Raw genomic sequence first — 15,730 nt, 5'->3', positions numbered from 1 at the left:
AGACATCAGTGGCTGTCACTCACACACTCTCACACACACAAACACAACTCATTTTTAATATCACTGATACAAAACTGAACCTGTCTTTCTTACAGTTTGACTGTTTGTCTGTCAGCCTGAAACTGTCTGTCTGTATGCAGAGAAAGTGATTGTCTGCCTATCCAGGACCTGTACGCCCTCCCGGACCCATAAAGCGTGCAGATAAACTTAAGGTCGACCCTAACATGGAAACAGACATGGACCCCTTGGTTGTCCATCAAACCAAGACATAAAGTCATTGACACAGTTTCTCCGCATCTACAATAGTTTTAGGTAGTAGAGGCAACTGCTGAGAATTTGCTTCCTATTGTCATTCTGTTTCTATCTGTTTCTGACTCTGTCTCACTGTTTGACATGATGATTCGTTTTCAGTTCCTCTACAGTTAAAGTACATATAGGATATAGGGAAAACACTTTGTTACAAATAAAAGTCCTGCATCAAAATGTTATTCTCATAAAATGATGCAAGTATCACCAGTGAAATGTAAAAGTTAAAAGCAGAAAAATGTCCCCAGAATGAATTTAAAATACTATGCGCTATAATTACATATTTAATAACTCTTGAATTAATGTATTGTAATATAACAATATCAGAAAGAGAAAACAGAAGAAATTGACTTTTATAGAATTATTAAACTTAGAAATAAACTTAGCTACTTAGAATTAAAGTCTATTTTTTATGCCTTTATTGTCAAACAGGAAGAGATTGACAAGTTTTTTATCCTCGTCTGAAAGCGTTGGACACTTACAAATAATAAAACGGTCTAAATTTGAGCACATCTTCTCATAAACTGACATCTGTGATTAATGTTTTTGATTTATTTCTAAAAATATGAAAAAAATATTTTGTTTATTTTTTTTAAGTGTGAAAGGCGGAAAACATCTGAACTTTGAGACGTGAATGGTTTCTAAAGATGATGCTTGCCTGAGGCGATGTTCCTGCTTTCTCATTTCACGCACACACACACCACACTCATTTGTGTGACTGAGTGTGAAGGTCAGAGGTTCAACATCAGAATGTGGCTACAGGTTTCTTATTCTTCTCCTAGAATTTACATATTACAAATAAAAGATGTATGGATAATGGAGGATTTTGTTACCCACTAGACCTGTGTGAGCAGAATACTGAGGTCAGTGTGTTATCTACCTTTTACTATAATCTGTACTTTTACTTTTGACATTTTAGATACATTCTCTTGAGATAATTTTTTTAATTTTGCCCTTATTTTTAATGCACCATGTATATTGGTGTTTGACTGTGGAATAAATACAAAAAGTATTCTCTTGGGTGCTTCAGCTGACAGACCTGAAAGAGACTGTATTGGATGGATCGTAATCGTTGGATGCAAATCTGCTCATTCAAAGTATATACACAAATGGGCTTTTTCAAAGTCAGAGATAGGCTCAGAGTGTTATTCTTAGAGCCTGACCACATTACAGAAAGAACAGCTACATAGACAGACCTTTTGAGTTAAATAAAACAATTCTTTTCAACCAGAATTGTCTCTCTTCAAAGGCCTGACTACCAGACTCCAGTGGTCAAAAAAGTGAAAAGTTACCTCAAAGAACAGAATACTTGATTGTTTTGTCTTATAAAACTGTATTTTATTTATGTGTTACTTATTGTGTGTGTTGCATCCCAACTTACTATTTAAAGCACCAGGGTCACAAAACAACACAAACAAACAAAGTGATCAAGGCAGCAGCAGACCAGAGACTCCCATAAATCTGCAAGGTAAAATTGTCATATTTGTTCATAGAGTCTGATGCCTTTAAATAAGGACCATTTCAAGGCTCTTTTTAGTTTTGAAAATAGCATCCTACTCATAAATATAAAGTATTTTGGGACAGACCTATACTTGAAAAAAACCTGCATTCCCCTAAAAGTAGAGCATCTATGTCATTTAAAGTGAGGTAAGCGAGGGAGATGTGCAATTTGGATTGTATTAAAACTGCAATAAAGAGTTGAACAGTATAGTCTGACAATATGTATGTAGATTAGTCAGCAGAAACAGAAAGATCTGCAAAACAGATGAAAGGATATTTAGAAAAATTATACTTTTCTAAGAAAACATATTTGAAAAAGAATGATGAAGGAAAGTTAAGAGAAGAAGTAGAGCAGTTATCATTCTTCTGGTCTTGAGGCTGGGTGTCTCGAGGTGTCAGTCAGTTGTCAGCCTGCTCTCCAGAGCACCAAACACAGAGTGAGGATCCTGATCAGCATCAATATAAACTACATCTGGAAACAAAGTCTACACACACATACGTGCGCACACACACACACACACACACACACACACACACACACACACACACACACATACACACACGGAAGAAGTATGATGGCAGTGTCATCAAACAGTATGAATTAGTTCATTTGTTGGAGACTATTTTCAGCAACAACTGAACATTTGGTAAACTATTGATTGCGTTTGTGTGTGTACCTGTATTGCAGCAATGTTCATCCTGTACTGTCTCAGTGTGTGTGTTGCAGTATTTGTGCTGTCCTCAGGTCTGGTCTTCAGTCTGTCCTGGACCTCAGAGCTCGGAGCTGGTCGAACTAGAGAGTGAAACCTGCAGCAGGAAATTACATCCCAGCAGGAAACATATTTGATATTTCACATTTGTACCTTCACATTACATTCAAATGAACGAGCTATTATCTATTCTATTATATATTAACTGTACATCCTAGTGTTGGTTGTACCTGGGGGTTAAAAGTAATCAGGTACATTTCTTGATTGGAAGAGAACATGGTTCTTCCAGTAACTCTCCATGGGTAGAAGACTAGTCTACTGTTTCATGGCCAGGATCAAATTGTCAGCTGCCTTTGACACAGTGTACCACCAACTCCTCCTCTCTACAATCTCTGAGCTTGGTATCTCAGGGTCTGCCCTCTGCTGGTTCATGTCCCACCACTCAGGGAGATGTTTTAGAGAATCTTGGAAGGGAGAAGTGTCCAAATAGCAATGCGTATCCACAGGGGTGCCTCAAGAGTCACTGCTAAGCCCCCTTCTCTCTTATATAGTATATAAATGCAACCTCACTTGGTGCAATCATCTGCTCCCATGGTTTCTAATACCATTGCAATGCTGATAATACCCTGCTCTTCCTACCATTTCCACGAGTCAACATGACAGTCTAGGCAAGAATTTCATCATGCCAAAGACTGAGCTCCTTGTCAATCCACAGATCAATATCCAGCTTGGACACTGAACTCATGCCCACAAAGTCTGCCCAGAACCCTGTTGAGATTATTGATGACAAGCTAACTTTTTAAGTTTCACATTGCCTCGATAACCGACTTGGGTTGATAAGATGGACAAAAGCATCTGCTAAATGAATAGATACAATGTATCTTGTTGTTGCAGCTCCTAATAGAAACTCAGTGATGTGTGCACCAGACATGTCTGTTTTATGGAAATATTTCTTACGACTGCTGCTTTGTTGTAGACACATACTAAACTTTTACTATTACCATTTCATTTTAAACTGAGATCGTTTACAGATGTGGTCAATATACTGGTTAAACTGCTTTTCCCTTACGTCTCTCCACTGACTGGATCTGTGGCTCTGAGAGTGATTCTCTCCAGACAAACATCATCTGTCAAATCCAGGAGGAAAACTCTGTGAGGAGAGAGCAGAGGTCAATCAGAGGTCATTCAAATGCACCCAGTCAGTAAATAGCATCCTGAATAACATGTTTAACTGTTTTACAGACAAAGAACAACCTTAATATTTAAAGAGCTTTTGTATTTTAAACAGTTATTGTGTAGCAGCAGATCCATTAGGGTGAATATTTATACGGCTGCATTAAATATTCATCAGCACTCAACATGCTGCGTGCGCGTGTGTGTGTTTTTAGGACTCCTGCTGCTCTTGAAATGTAGCAGAAGTAGAATTAGTAATAATAATAGTAGGAGTAACATTCTTAGTACTAGTAGTAGTAATTTAAGTGGTAAAGGTCAAGATTGATTCATGTGAGGTTGGTGCTGGTACTCCTGTAGGCTCTTGTCTTGTTGCAGTACTAATAGAAGTAGTAATAACAGTACAAGCAGTAGTAGTAGTAACAGTAGTAATAGTAGATGTATTAGTGTGCAGTACCTGTTGGGGTGGTGCTGGGACTCTTGCAGACTCTTTGCCTGTTGCAGGTCACTAGGGAAGCCATGAAGGATCCAGCCTCTGCAGCTGCAGTCCACTCGGCCCAGACGTTCCTCCAGAACGTGCAGAACCAGGGAGTCTGGAACTGCACCAACAGGTTAAACCATACTCAGCTGTTTCTATACAGTAAGATCATGTCTGCAGTTTAACACCAGCAGGAGCCTATAATGTATGTAAACATCATTGTTCACCTACAAACAGGGGTGTGTAATGTGTACAACATGTCTTGCATAAAGCAAGCTGATTGGTTGATGGCAATGTTCTTGTAAAAAGGGACCTTCAGATCAGTCCAGTATGATAATAAATCCTGGATGCTGATCTGTCGGTATCAGAGGTGGAGAACATTTCAGTTTCTGTATCAGCAGTATGAACAAGGACTCTGTCAGCTCTGTTCTGACAGTTGTGATTATTAAACACAGCTGTGATTAAACACACACATATAGAATCTGTGTGTCAAAGAACAAAAGAGATGGGGGAGGACTGAATGTGTGTGTCTGTGTGAGTGTGTGGGAGAGTACAAGGTATAAAAAAAACCCAGGGGATGCTGAGATGCAGACAGAAATCAAACAATTTTTATTCCCACTTTAAGCAACCTATCAATCAAGAGATCTGTTGCTGTGGACCGATAGATTGTGTGTGTGTGTGTGCGTGGGGGTGTGTGTGTGTGTGTGTGTGTGTGTGTCAGTGCGTGCATTTGTTGTTACCTGGCCTCCCATGATCCAGGTAAGGTTTAATGTTTTTACCCAGAGTTGAACCATCAGTTGTTACAGACCTCAACAGCTGACCACAACACACTGACAAACAAATGGACAGAATGGACATGATTAGGTTTCTTAAATAGATTCAAATAATCATAAATTGCTCGTTAGTATTTTGCACTTACAGACCAATCACTGCTAGCTCTGGGCATTATTTAAGCTATTATAATGCTAGCACCAATTACAATGGCTCTGGGGACATCTAAATTGTGTGTGTCTGTGTGTGTGAGTGTACCATCCACCATCCTGTATTTCTCTGACAGCAGCCTGGCCTGATGTTTCTTCCCTGACCCTGGCGGACCCAACAGAAGGATTCTGGGAGTTCTGGGGCAACGACGTGTCCGGACAAAAGCCAACACTTAGTGAAAACACACGCACACACGGACATATAAAACAAATACTACATATATTACATTAAACAATGAGTGAATCTAAATTTCCTGCATATTGGATGAGATCTCCAAAAATATGGCCAAACGAGAAGCCTTATGAAGGCCTTACACCAAACAATTTATCCATTAATCTTACTATGGGTGACACTTTTCCAATGTTCGATAGATATCATTTAATGGAGTAGTAGGATGCCCCTGAAATCTTAATAATTTGGTGTAAGGTGGTCATAAAACTCACAAGTTTTCTAAAGTCGATTTTTTTCTCATCAGAGTTTGCGGATGCATCATTATTGACATTATGAACTACCTACTTTAATGTTGAGCCTTTATATGATTAAATGAGCATTGAGAATTTGCAGCGTAAATTGTTGTCTAAAAGCCAGTGCTCAAACAAAGTCTAGGCCTTTTAAAACAAATAACTTTGAGAAAGAAGAATACAACAAATACTAGGAATTTAGCCATTCAAGAGAAATTCTTTAGGATTGTGATATGTGGGTAATTTCATACCTTGTTGATAGACATCAGTATGAGGTTGATCACTGTTGATGATCTTCAGCACATGCTGATAGGCTGAGGTCAAACCTGTAACCTCACAGCGGTAGCGCTGCAACTCAGCCAATCGTTGCCTTTCTGACCGACTCTGACCTTCCTCCAGGCGCTTAGCAACAGTGTCTTCAACTGGCCATATGAAAGTCTTATGGTAAACATCTGCAGACAAGAATTACTGCTGTTAGGAGTCATCTTTTTAAAACTCCAACTTGTAACAAGTGTTTGCTTGTTTATTTGTTTTTTCATGGACTCATCTCATTGGACGGACTCCCTCACTGCATCAGAAAAGGACCAGGTATAATCCTAAAGTTGGATTTTTAACCATTGTCAGTACTGACCTGTTCAACCCTCTGCTATCAGAGAAGGATATGTTTTCCAACAGTTTACTCTTGAGTTATTAATCTAAGAAACCATATGTGTCAGCTGACACAAATAAACTGAACTTTATTTTTTAATTTGGTCCAACACTCTTACTTTGTTAGAAAATTGATCTTTCTGTTTACCTGTTTGAGGTTTGATTGAATGCAGTCAATGTGTGGCTGGACTGATATGAACTCACCTCCTGTTATTGGATCCACCAGTTTCCCCTGGCGCCTCTCCACCAACACATCATCAGGAGCCTCCAACATCACTGGACAGACACAATAAAATGTCTCAGTAAGAGGATGCATATTTTAAATTCAGTAAATATACTCACAATCTCTTGTCTCACCAACATGCTCAGGGATAATTCCGACCTGCTGAAGACTCAGAGCCTGCAGTCGAGTCTGAGGGATTCCCTCCAGCACCCAGCCCTTTAACACACGTGCATGCATGCACGCACGCACCCACCCACACACACACACACACACACACACACACACACACACACACACACACACACACATACACACACACACACACACACACACACACACACACACACACACACACACACACACACACACACACACAAATGGCACAAATGAACATGAATTAGCTGAGGCTGAGACACTGTTCATTCTGTTCAAGGTGAGCAAAAGTGGGGAGGTTTGTAGAATGTTTTCTAAAACAACGGTGCAGTTGATGCATTGGCTTTTCAAGAAAATCCAGCCGTCAAATATGAAATCATAATTCTAAAGGTAAGACCCTCAGGATGTTTTCTGTTTTTTTATAATGTGAAAAGGCACATACAGGACCTTTAAATCATTTGAGGAGTCTGTGAGCACAGTTGGACTTACAGTAAAGTCCCCCTAGAACCTTTTCATGTCAGAGGGAGTGCATTTTGAAACTGAAACTTGAAAGAAAAAAAAAGGAACAATGTTAATGATTGTATTCGGTTTTTCTTCTGTTTTTACCCAGCAGAGAAACACATCATGGAAGTGAGTGGTCATTTATGAGAGTAACTAATGATCATGTGCCTTTTAATGATCAGGCAGGCAGGACCAGTACCTGGTTACATGTTTATTTTAAATCAATTAATCAAAGCTTCCTGAAGTCATACAGCACAGAACGACTGCTGGACCTTCCTTTGTTTTTAAAATGTTCCCTTCATTGTGCTCACTGTTTAAAGCTGTTCCAGAGTGAGACCTAACCTTAAGGCTGTTCATTAAATTCTGTCTCCTGTGTAACTTAAGCTTAACTCTGTATGAAGCTGAAGAGTTTGACAGACTGAGGCTGACAGTAGCTGTATACCACCACTCTCTGCTGTCTGACAGTCACATGAAATCTAAATAAAACCAGACTGTTTAATGCAGAGCGCTGCTCGTTTCCTACTAGGATTACTCAGGAGTGTTAATCCCTCAGAGCTGCCTGCCAGGCTGAATAAAGACGACTGACAGCAGCCCTGACACACATACATGTATGACAAGCTGCATGTGTGCTGGATAAACGACTAGCTGATTGAGTTCTTACTGGTTCTTAGCATACGATCAGTTTTTGAAATTGATTATTTTATCAGCACTTACAGGGAAGCCAGCTTTAAAATGGAGGTTGGACTTTTAGGCCACAAATCCACTGAACCACTGAAAGTAAGCCTGAGCTGCAACTATATCAGTGTCATATCTATAAATACATCCATGGCCAAGATCTCACCAAATTAACAAAATCATCAAGATATTAAATGGGAGCGCAGTACAGAAAACACTCAAATAAAGCACAAGAACAAGTATGTTTGAACTGTTAAGGTGCTACTCAGCAGTAAGAACTTTATTTCGAAGTATATTTTTAATTCATTGGCTTTAAATCATTAGGAGGAGAAGCAAAAAAAGAGTATGATTCATGTCATTGCTTATTTTATAAACATTAGTCAGCAAATTTGCTGTCAAAAATGAAACCCTTTTTGCTGTCAGTTATATAGTTTTTGTTTTCATATCGTAGTTAACATTTAAAAGGCAATGAAGACATTATCTAATCAAAGCAAACACTGACGCTAACAAAAAGCAATATTCCTTTACATAGGAGTAGAGACCAGATATTAAAATCTGTGTCACAGATCTTCTTCAACATGCTTATGTCAACCCTTTATCTTGTTGAACAAGCTACAATTAATTTATCTCTCACCACGTGTTAGTGCTAACATTGATGTTAGCATCTGCAAAAGGTTAATGTCAATATTAGTTTAGCTGAGATTATTTTTAGCTTCTCCACCAGGTTCCTATCAATATTAGCTTCTCCAAACTACTTACATTGTTGCGAATACACCAACAGTCTAACATCAAGGTAGGCTCAATTAACGGGCTAATATCGATTACCAGAGTATATTTTCTATAAAGAGCCAACAACAACAACCACTGCAAAAAAACAAAAAGAGCACTTGTAACAACCACATTGTAGATTAAGGTCCTTAACTCCCTGTAAAAACACAACAAAAAGACTTTCTGTTTTGCCATACAAACACTATAACATTATTGAGTCATGATAATACAGATAACCAAAGTAAAGACAGATAGACAGCAAGACAGAGAGATGGGTGAAGTATTTAATCTGGCAGGAGGAGGCGGGGTCCAGATGGGAGCTGTCAATCATTCTCCTCTCCCGCGTTTACACTGACAAACGGAAAATAAAGACATCACAAACACACACTCACATACGCACACAATCACACACAGTCCCAGGTGTGTTTGATGAGTTTAGCCTGCAGCCAAAAACAGCCATTAGCAGATGAAAGTAACTGATAATCACACACACATTCACACACAAACACACACACTAAACTCTGATGCTAAATGCTAAACGCTGAAGCTAAACGCTGGAGGCTGAAAGAAGCAGCTGTTTGTAGTGTTTAGAGAAAAAAAAACTGAACGCCAGTTTACCGTTGATCACTGAGAGGCTGCTCCAAACACACACTTAACACAAACTATTACACACTGTAACACACTGAACACACACCAACTGACTGAAGATTAACTACAGAACAGAGGAAGACAAAGAAGTGTCAGACAAAGAATTGTCTTATTGTTGTTGACCAAACTGAGTAGAAACTTTGGCTCCATGTGATACGGATTTAAACATTAAACTCAACAATAAACTGTTTCAGATAATGAAAGTCAGGATCATATAAAACATGGACGTAGTCTCAGTGACGTCACTCATTGGTTACTGAAGGGGGGTGTTAAACCCCAACGATGGCAGTCGCCGTATTTAAAATGCTGTCTCAACCTAACTTTTGGTCAACCTAGAAACAGGCAAACAGGTTGAGCTTATGGCTCCTAACAAACAGCTAGAACGCCCCTGACTGCAGGCATATCAGTCATGCCCTTAATTATGCATAACTCTAATCCATTATAAAATTAAAACAGTTGAGTTTTAAAAAAAGTTCACCCCCCGTACAATATTTGCAGATAAAGATACAGTATGAACTATTCAGACTTAAACCATTTTTTGTTCCAGGCTGTTATTATGTTTATTTACTGTTGTCAAATGGAATTGGTCAGGCTGTATGTGACTTCCAGGTATTTTGGAGCAAGCCTTAAGTGGACACTCTAGGAAATGCAATTTCTTTACATTTCCGCATACTGAAGGTTTCTGCTTGGTCAGGTTCGGCTCTTCACCAAAGATCCAGAACAAGGAGGTGATGTACCTGAAGCTGTTTTCAATAACTGACAAAAACGTCTAACAACTGCTTTACCAAGGACCACCAAGAGGACCGTTCAGTTTTAAAGATGTAACCTTTTTTGATAACCACTGAAATTTCCCAGATCAATGAGAAGTAGCTCAGAGCGTAAAAACTTGGAAACTGGAGTAAGAAATGTCAATAGAATGTCCTATATACATCAATAAACCCTAGGAAGACCACTTGAATTTCTTACGGGGCCACTAGGTCTTCCTTAAAATTAATAGAACTGAATCTAGAAACTTAAACCCTTCCCACAGGACCACTTAAGAAAAACCAGAAGAATCTCCATAATGTCAGACAGAACCTCTAAAAGAATCAGAAAAACATCTTAAATGTTTGCTGGAATCTTCTCCACTACTGCTAGAATTTCTTTAGTCCACAACAAGCCCCCAAATAGACCACTTTAGCTTCCCATAGGACCTGTAGAACCTCCCTCCTTGGTGACAACAACATCCACTTCTGAACCTCATTAATGCTCATCAAAAAACCCTGGGTTCAACATCTTTATTGATCACAAAAACAGCAAAAGGAAAACTATAATCTCTCCATTCATCACTTAAGGTCCTAAAGGAGTCCAATAAACTAACTCTTTAAGGACCACAAAACTTTCTTAAGGTTTGAAATAACCACCAGAATCCCTATATATACCCACAATCCCAAGAAGGATTCATTTATTACTGAAAAATATGTTAAAGGAATTTAAACTCGAGCCATCAAAACCATCAACAATTGACCCTTTTCACCACTAGACTCTCCTCAATGGCCCCTTGAAAAAAGATCCTAAAAGATCTCCAGAATCAGCTTAATGATCAATAAAACCTGTTATAAGCATACATGCACCTAAACAGATGGGCCCTATAGGCTGCTAATGACAAAACCTCCCAAAGAAAAATTCAAATATCTATATGATGATGATCCTTTGCAATGACCACTAAAACACCCTAAAGACCATGGGAAAGTTCTATAGACTCTACTGTTAGTTCTCCCCCCTCTGCATGTGTTTTATTGCCTAACATTTAATGTGAAGGTTTTTGAACAAAGGGCAGACATTCAATCAGACAGATAAGTGGAGTTGTGAGCTTCAGTTTGTGTTGTTGTGTTGTTGTTTTTTTTGCAAGTGCCGGTGACAGAAGCTTCACTTTCTTTAATTTTCTTAAACTGATCAGAAAGCAGCCCGTGGTGCCCTGATGAACGCTGACAGGGAACAGGACGTGATGCTAATAAGGAGCAGCAGAGAGGACGAGCCAGAGTGAAAATAACACCCATGATGTGACAGCAGCACGTCTGTTTGATCAGCTGATCCCTGGGGAAACACGCCAACATGCTATTCAGCCTGCTGGGAATCATAGTACGACACATCAGCGACCAGAGCGCTAATTATTATCATCACAGAGGCATATCAGAGAGGGAGACAAAGAGAGGCAGAGAAAGAGAAAGAGAGACACACAGACAGGTCTGTCTCTCTGTCAGTGTTCTCATTCAGACTGTGACAAAAGTTTAGATCAGGCAGACTGTCACTAGGTAAATGGCAAAAATACTGTATGATATGGAATTGTGTTGCAGCTAAAGAGAGCTTTAAAATAAAATAAAAGTTCACTGTGTGTGTGTGTGTGTGTGTGTGTGTGTGTGTGTGTGAGGGGGGGGGGGGGGGGGGGTCACAGCAGCCTAAAATGAAGGAGGAGGATGTGATGTTTGCTGATGGTGGTCTTACCCTTTTGAAGCAGTCCACATTATCCAGTCTCTGTTGAATCATTCGGACTACTAACTCGCAAGGAAGCTCCTTAATACAAACACACAAACAGATACACAGTGTAAATGAACAGGTCACCATCTTGTCCTGGAGTTAAAATATCAGTGTCAACCTCTGTCTCTGTACGATCACATGACTCAGGTTTACATCTGAATCTGAATCTCTTTCGTGTACTGAATCACAGTGAGAATAAAAAAAAAGCTTAGTTGAGTGTGTGTACCTGCTCTCTGAGTGTGTATCTGCGGGCCTGTGCACTCAGCTCTGACGGGTCCTGCAGTAAACTTTCTATGGTAACACGAACAGCTCTCAGCTCAGCACTCAAATTTTTGGCCTGAAGGACAAAAAACACAGAAGAAGAAGAATTTATGACATGAACAGATACTCTGCAGTGAGTAGTGACCATATTTCAGTTATTTTTGTTTTAAATCAACAGAGTTTGTCGCTGTGCGGAAGAGAATGCTAAACACACATATTGTCTCCATGATAACACTTACCACTGTATGCTTCCCAACAGCCGGAGGACCAAGCACTATGATTCTGGGAACTGATGAACAGAAAGACAGACAGACAGACAGACAGACAGATATTTATACTATAAATATAAAACTTCTATCTTTTTTAGTCAAATAAAGGGGAGATTTAGTACTTACGTCCTCTAAACATGGATACAGAGGTTTTTTTGTTTTAAAGAAATATAAAATATAAATTTTTTATGTTGTAGTAAATAAAATAAAAAACTGATTTGTATATTAAAATAACTGCAATTACTGGATTATTTGGTGTAGCTCTTCAAGATGTGCATGTTACTTGTCAGTTAAACATAATAAAGTAATAGTTTTTCTCTCTCATCTCTTTCAGCTCAGTGACTTCTAGTGCTGATGAATTAAAGTACGAGTACTCAACACCTCCAACATTTTAACAATAGAGTGAAGACCTTATACGTCATTTGACAAGATATTTATTTCACTTTTAAACAAGAGGCTTCACAAAGACAAATATTGCTGTATGGTAACAGTGTTAATCTCTGACTTTAATAAAATAATTATCTGTCTTTAAGTTCTTTTAAAATTTTTCAATGCCTTTTAACATTTCTGTTACTTATTAATATCAGCCTTTGTTACAACGTTACAATTCACTTAGCAGACACTTTTATCCAAAGCGACGTACATCAGAGAGTAACTACAACAGTAATCCATTCATACACTGCCAACAAAGCAGCTGGAGCAATGCAGGGTTAAGTGTCTTGCCCAAGGACACATCGGACATGTTGCTCAGCTGGGGACTGAACCCTTGACCTTCCGGTTGAGAGGTGACGACTCTACCAACTGAGCCACAGCCGCCAGCTTTTGCCTAACATTTTATAATCCGCCTGTTTTATTTTGCTCCCTTTGTGAGGCACTTTGTAACTTTGATTTTGAAAAGTGCACTTTGAATAAAAGTTACTATTATTGTATTATTTAAAATGAGGCGCTAAATTCAATGTAACTTTTAATCTTATTATCTTATCATTTTATAAATCATTATGATCTATTTAATTCAATTCACATTATTTGTGTATTATTTGGATATGTGTTGCATGGAGTTTTTAAAAAATGTATTATGTCCATTATTTTGGGAACAGATTAAACTTAAACAATAAAAAATATAATTCTATAATTTTCTAGTGAAAATATATCAGGGAATGTTTCTGTTGAGGCAAAGAAAAAGTGTGATAGGGGGATAAAATATTACTCCCACTACATCTGTGAATGACTTAATTAAATACAACTTAGAATATAATTTAAAATAACTTGAGTTACAAAAAAAGAATTAATGAAGTCAAACAAAATATTTCATTTCAAATGACTGAGGTGTTCAAGTGTCTTCTACCCTTTTTAAACTGAGCTCAAGAAAAACAGGATGCAGAGTCACAGCTCCATCTAGTGGCTGAGGAAGTTATTGACCACAATGAAAGTGTTTAAAGTTATATCAATATCTAAAAACAGCCCTTGTCCCTCAGCTGTGAGGTTTGTGGAGCTAAACAACAGTGAATGAACAGAGTGAATCTGTTTTATGTGAATATCTATATCAATAAAGAAAGTGTAAACTCTGCAGGATAGCATGTTGTCAGAAAAATTAAATATTAAGACGCTTGTGTTTCATGTTCTCAGGCCTACTTAACATAAAGACCCCTTTTGATTGTTCTAATGCCTCCCCATAGTGGTCTCATCCCCATTTAAGAACCAGTCACTTCAAGTCAGACAGCTCAGTGAGAGTTTTCAATTACTTACTGTCCGTGCTGCTCCTTTGCAGCAGATTGATCAGGTAACTGATTGGATCTTTAGGCTGATCAATCACCAGACTGGACAACATGCTCTAAAACACACACACACACACACACACACACACACACACACACACACACACACACACATACACACACACACACACACACACACACACACACACACACACACACATACACACACATACACACACACACACACACACACACACACACACACACACACACACAGAGACTTAGTTTAGGTTAGTTAAGTCCTTCTGCTCTTTAAAACCAGCAGACTCACTGGGAATACCTGCAGCAGGTGGAAGACCTTGTGTTTGTCGGCATAGACGGACATCTGAGGAGGAATCCTCAATGGTTTTATCGTCTCATCCATCACCAGGGGGAGGAAGAAATTTGGAGTTCTTTAGCTTTCTTTTGAGGACCTGCAGCACATTAAACTCATTCAGGCATCAGGAAAAAAAACTGCTGAAGATGGAAACCTTTTGTCTTAGCTTTCCTCGTGTAAAGATTCTGTATAACTGGGTTTAAGATGTCAGTCAGCACCAAAACAATATAAATCCACATAATGCACCAAGAGATACAGGGGTAATGAGTTTAAAAATTAAAGTTTGATGAACATTTTAAAAACATGATCTTAGTATAATAGACTATCTACAAAACATAGAATTCTACAAATCAGTGAGAAATAAAAATATAATTCAATTTAAAACCCATGTTCTTTTTTTTTTTCTTGGGTTTGGGTTCTACATATTATGAGCATTTTGTAATTTAATTATGAACCATTTATTAAGCTTAAAAATTGAATATATTTTTGTCTATTCTTTATTTCTTAACTGTTTTATTTGCATTTAATTGCTTTAAAGCTGAGTTGAATTTTGACCATTTAGTCTTTTCTTATATGCAGCTTATGATCTTTACTCACCAAGATCGAACATCCTGCTTCAAACACACAATCAGAAGGTTTTTTTTTTTCTGGCCTATTGTTGTCTGAAAAGAATATAAAACTCATCCTATAACATTACCAAGGTGTGACATTGATCTGTCATCAATTCATACCATTTTATTGATTGCAGCAGTGGAAGAGGTTCTCAGATAGGCTATTTTAAAACATTAACATTAGAAGTACTCTGTTTCAAGTAAAGTGACTGTGTACCAATGTATCAAAAGTACCATATAGCAATATTAAAATTCCTGGTCTTTGGTGACTAAATTTAAGTTATTAGTCTAGTTACACTAGAGACACTGTCAGATCAGTGATTAAAGTTTTACCACTACTTAGCATCTGTTAGCTTCTTTATGCCGTAATTGTGTCCGTGGAACATTACTTTTACTTGCTGAAACATACTACACAAACGTTAAATGTCACATGCATGGTTTATCAAAATAACTCGGTGATTAATTGCCGTAAAAGAACAAATCTTATTGTAAAATAAATATAAAAGCTCCTCACCTGCCTAAACGACCCGGTTGCCAAGAAGCGTTTGTTTGTTGCTAGGGACGAACATCATCGGTGCGCATGCGCAGCGGTGCTGTCGACCTTAGTCAGCATCTGTACTGAAATGCGTTCAACAGAAAGATGAACCCAAATACTGTATTAATGAACCTCATCAACAGGAAATCTGTATTATTGTTAAACAAATACCTAAAATAGCCCTTACACATATCTTATAATGTATAACCTTTAATTCCTAAATA

At 38.2% G+C, this 15,730-nt stretch overlaps 1 protein-coding gene across 1 annotated transcript; it reads right to left on the bottom strand.

The window, feature by feature from the left end:
- Positions 1-2,091: 2,091 nt before the first annotated feature.
- On the bottom strand, positions 2,092-15,532 carry ak8 (adenylate kinase 8). Its single transcript, XM_061038162.1, has 15 exons — positions 15,486-15,532; positions 14,325-14,457; positions 14,016-14,100; positions 12,240-12,289; positions 11,966-12,076; positions 11,707-11,775; positions 6,612-6,693; positions 6,459-6,530; positions 5,858-6,058; positions 5,194-5,316; positions 4,905-4,994; positions 4,144-4,285; positions 3,586-3,666; positions 2,484-2,613; positions 2,092-2,291 (listed from the first exon to the last, which is right to left on the bottom strand). The coding sequence occupies exons 2-15, from the start codon at positions 14,406-14,408 to the stop codon at positions 2,202-2,204; spliced, it is 1,410 nt and encodes a 469-aa protein (XP_060894145.1). The 5' UTR covers positions 14,409-14,457; positions 15,486-15,532; the 3' UTR covers positions 2,092-2,201.
- Positions 15,533-15,730: the final 198 nt, after the last annotated feature.

Source organism: Labrus mixtus, chromosome 5 (assembly GCF_963584025.1).
Source record: "Labrus mixtus chromosome 5, fLabMix1.1, whole genome shotgun sequence".
In the NCBI taxonomy this organism is placed as follows: Eukaryota; Metazoa; Chordata; class Actinopteri; order Labriformes; family Labridae; genus Labrus; species Labrus mixtus.
This window is presented reverse-complemented; position numbering and strand designations above follow the sequence as displayed.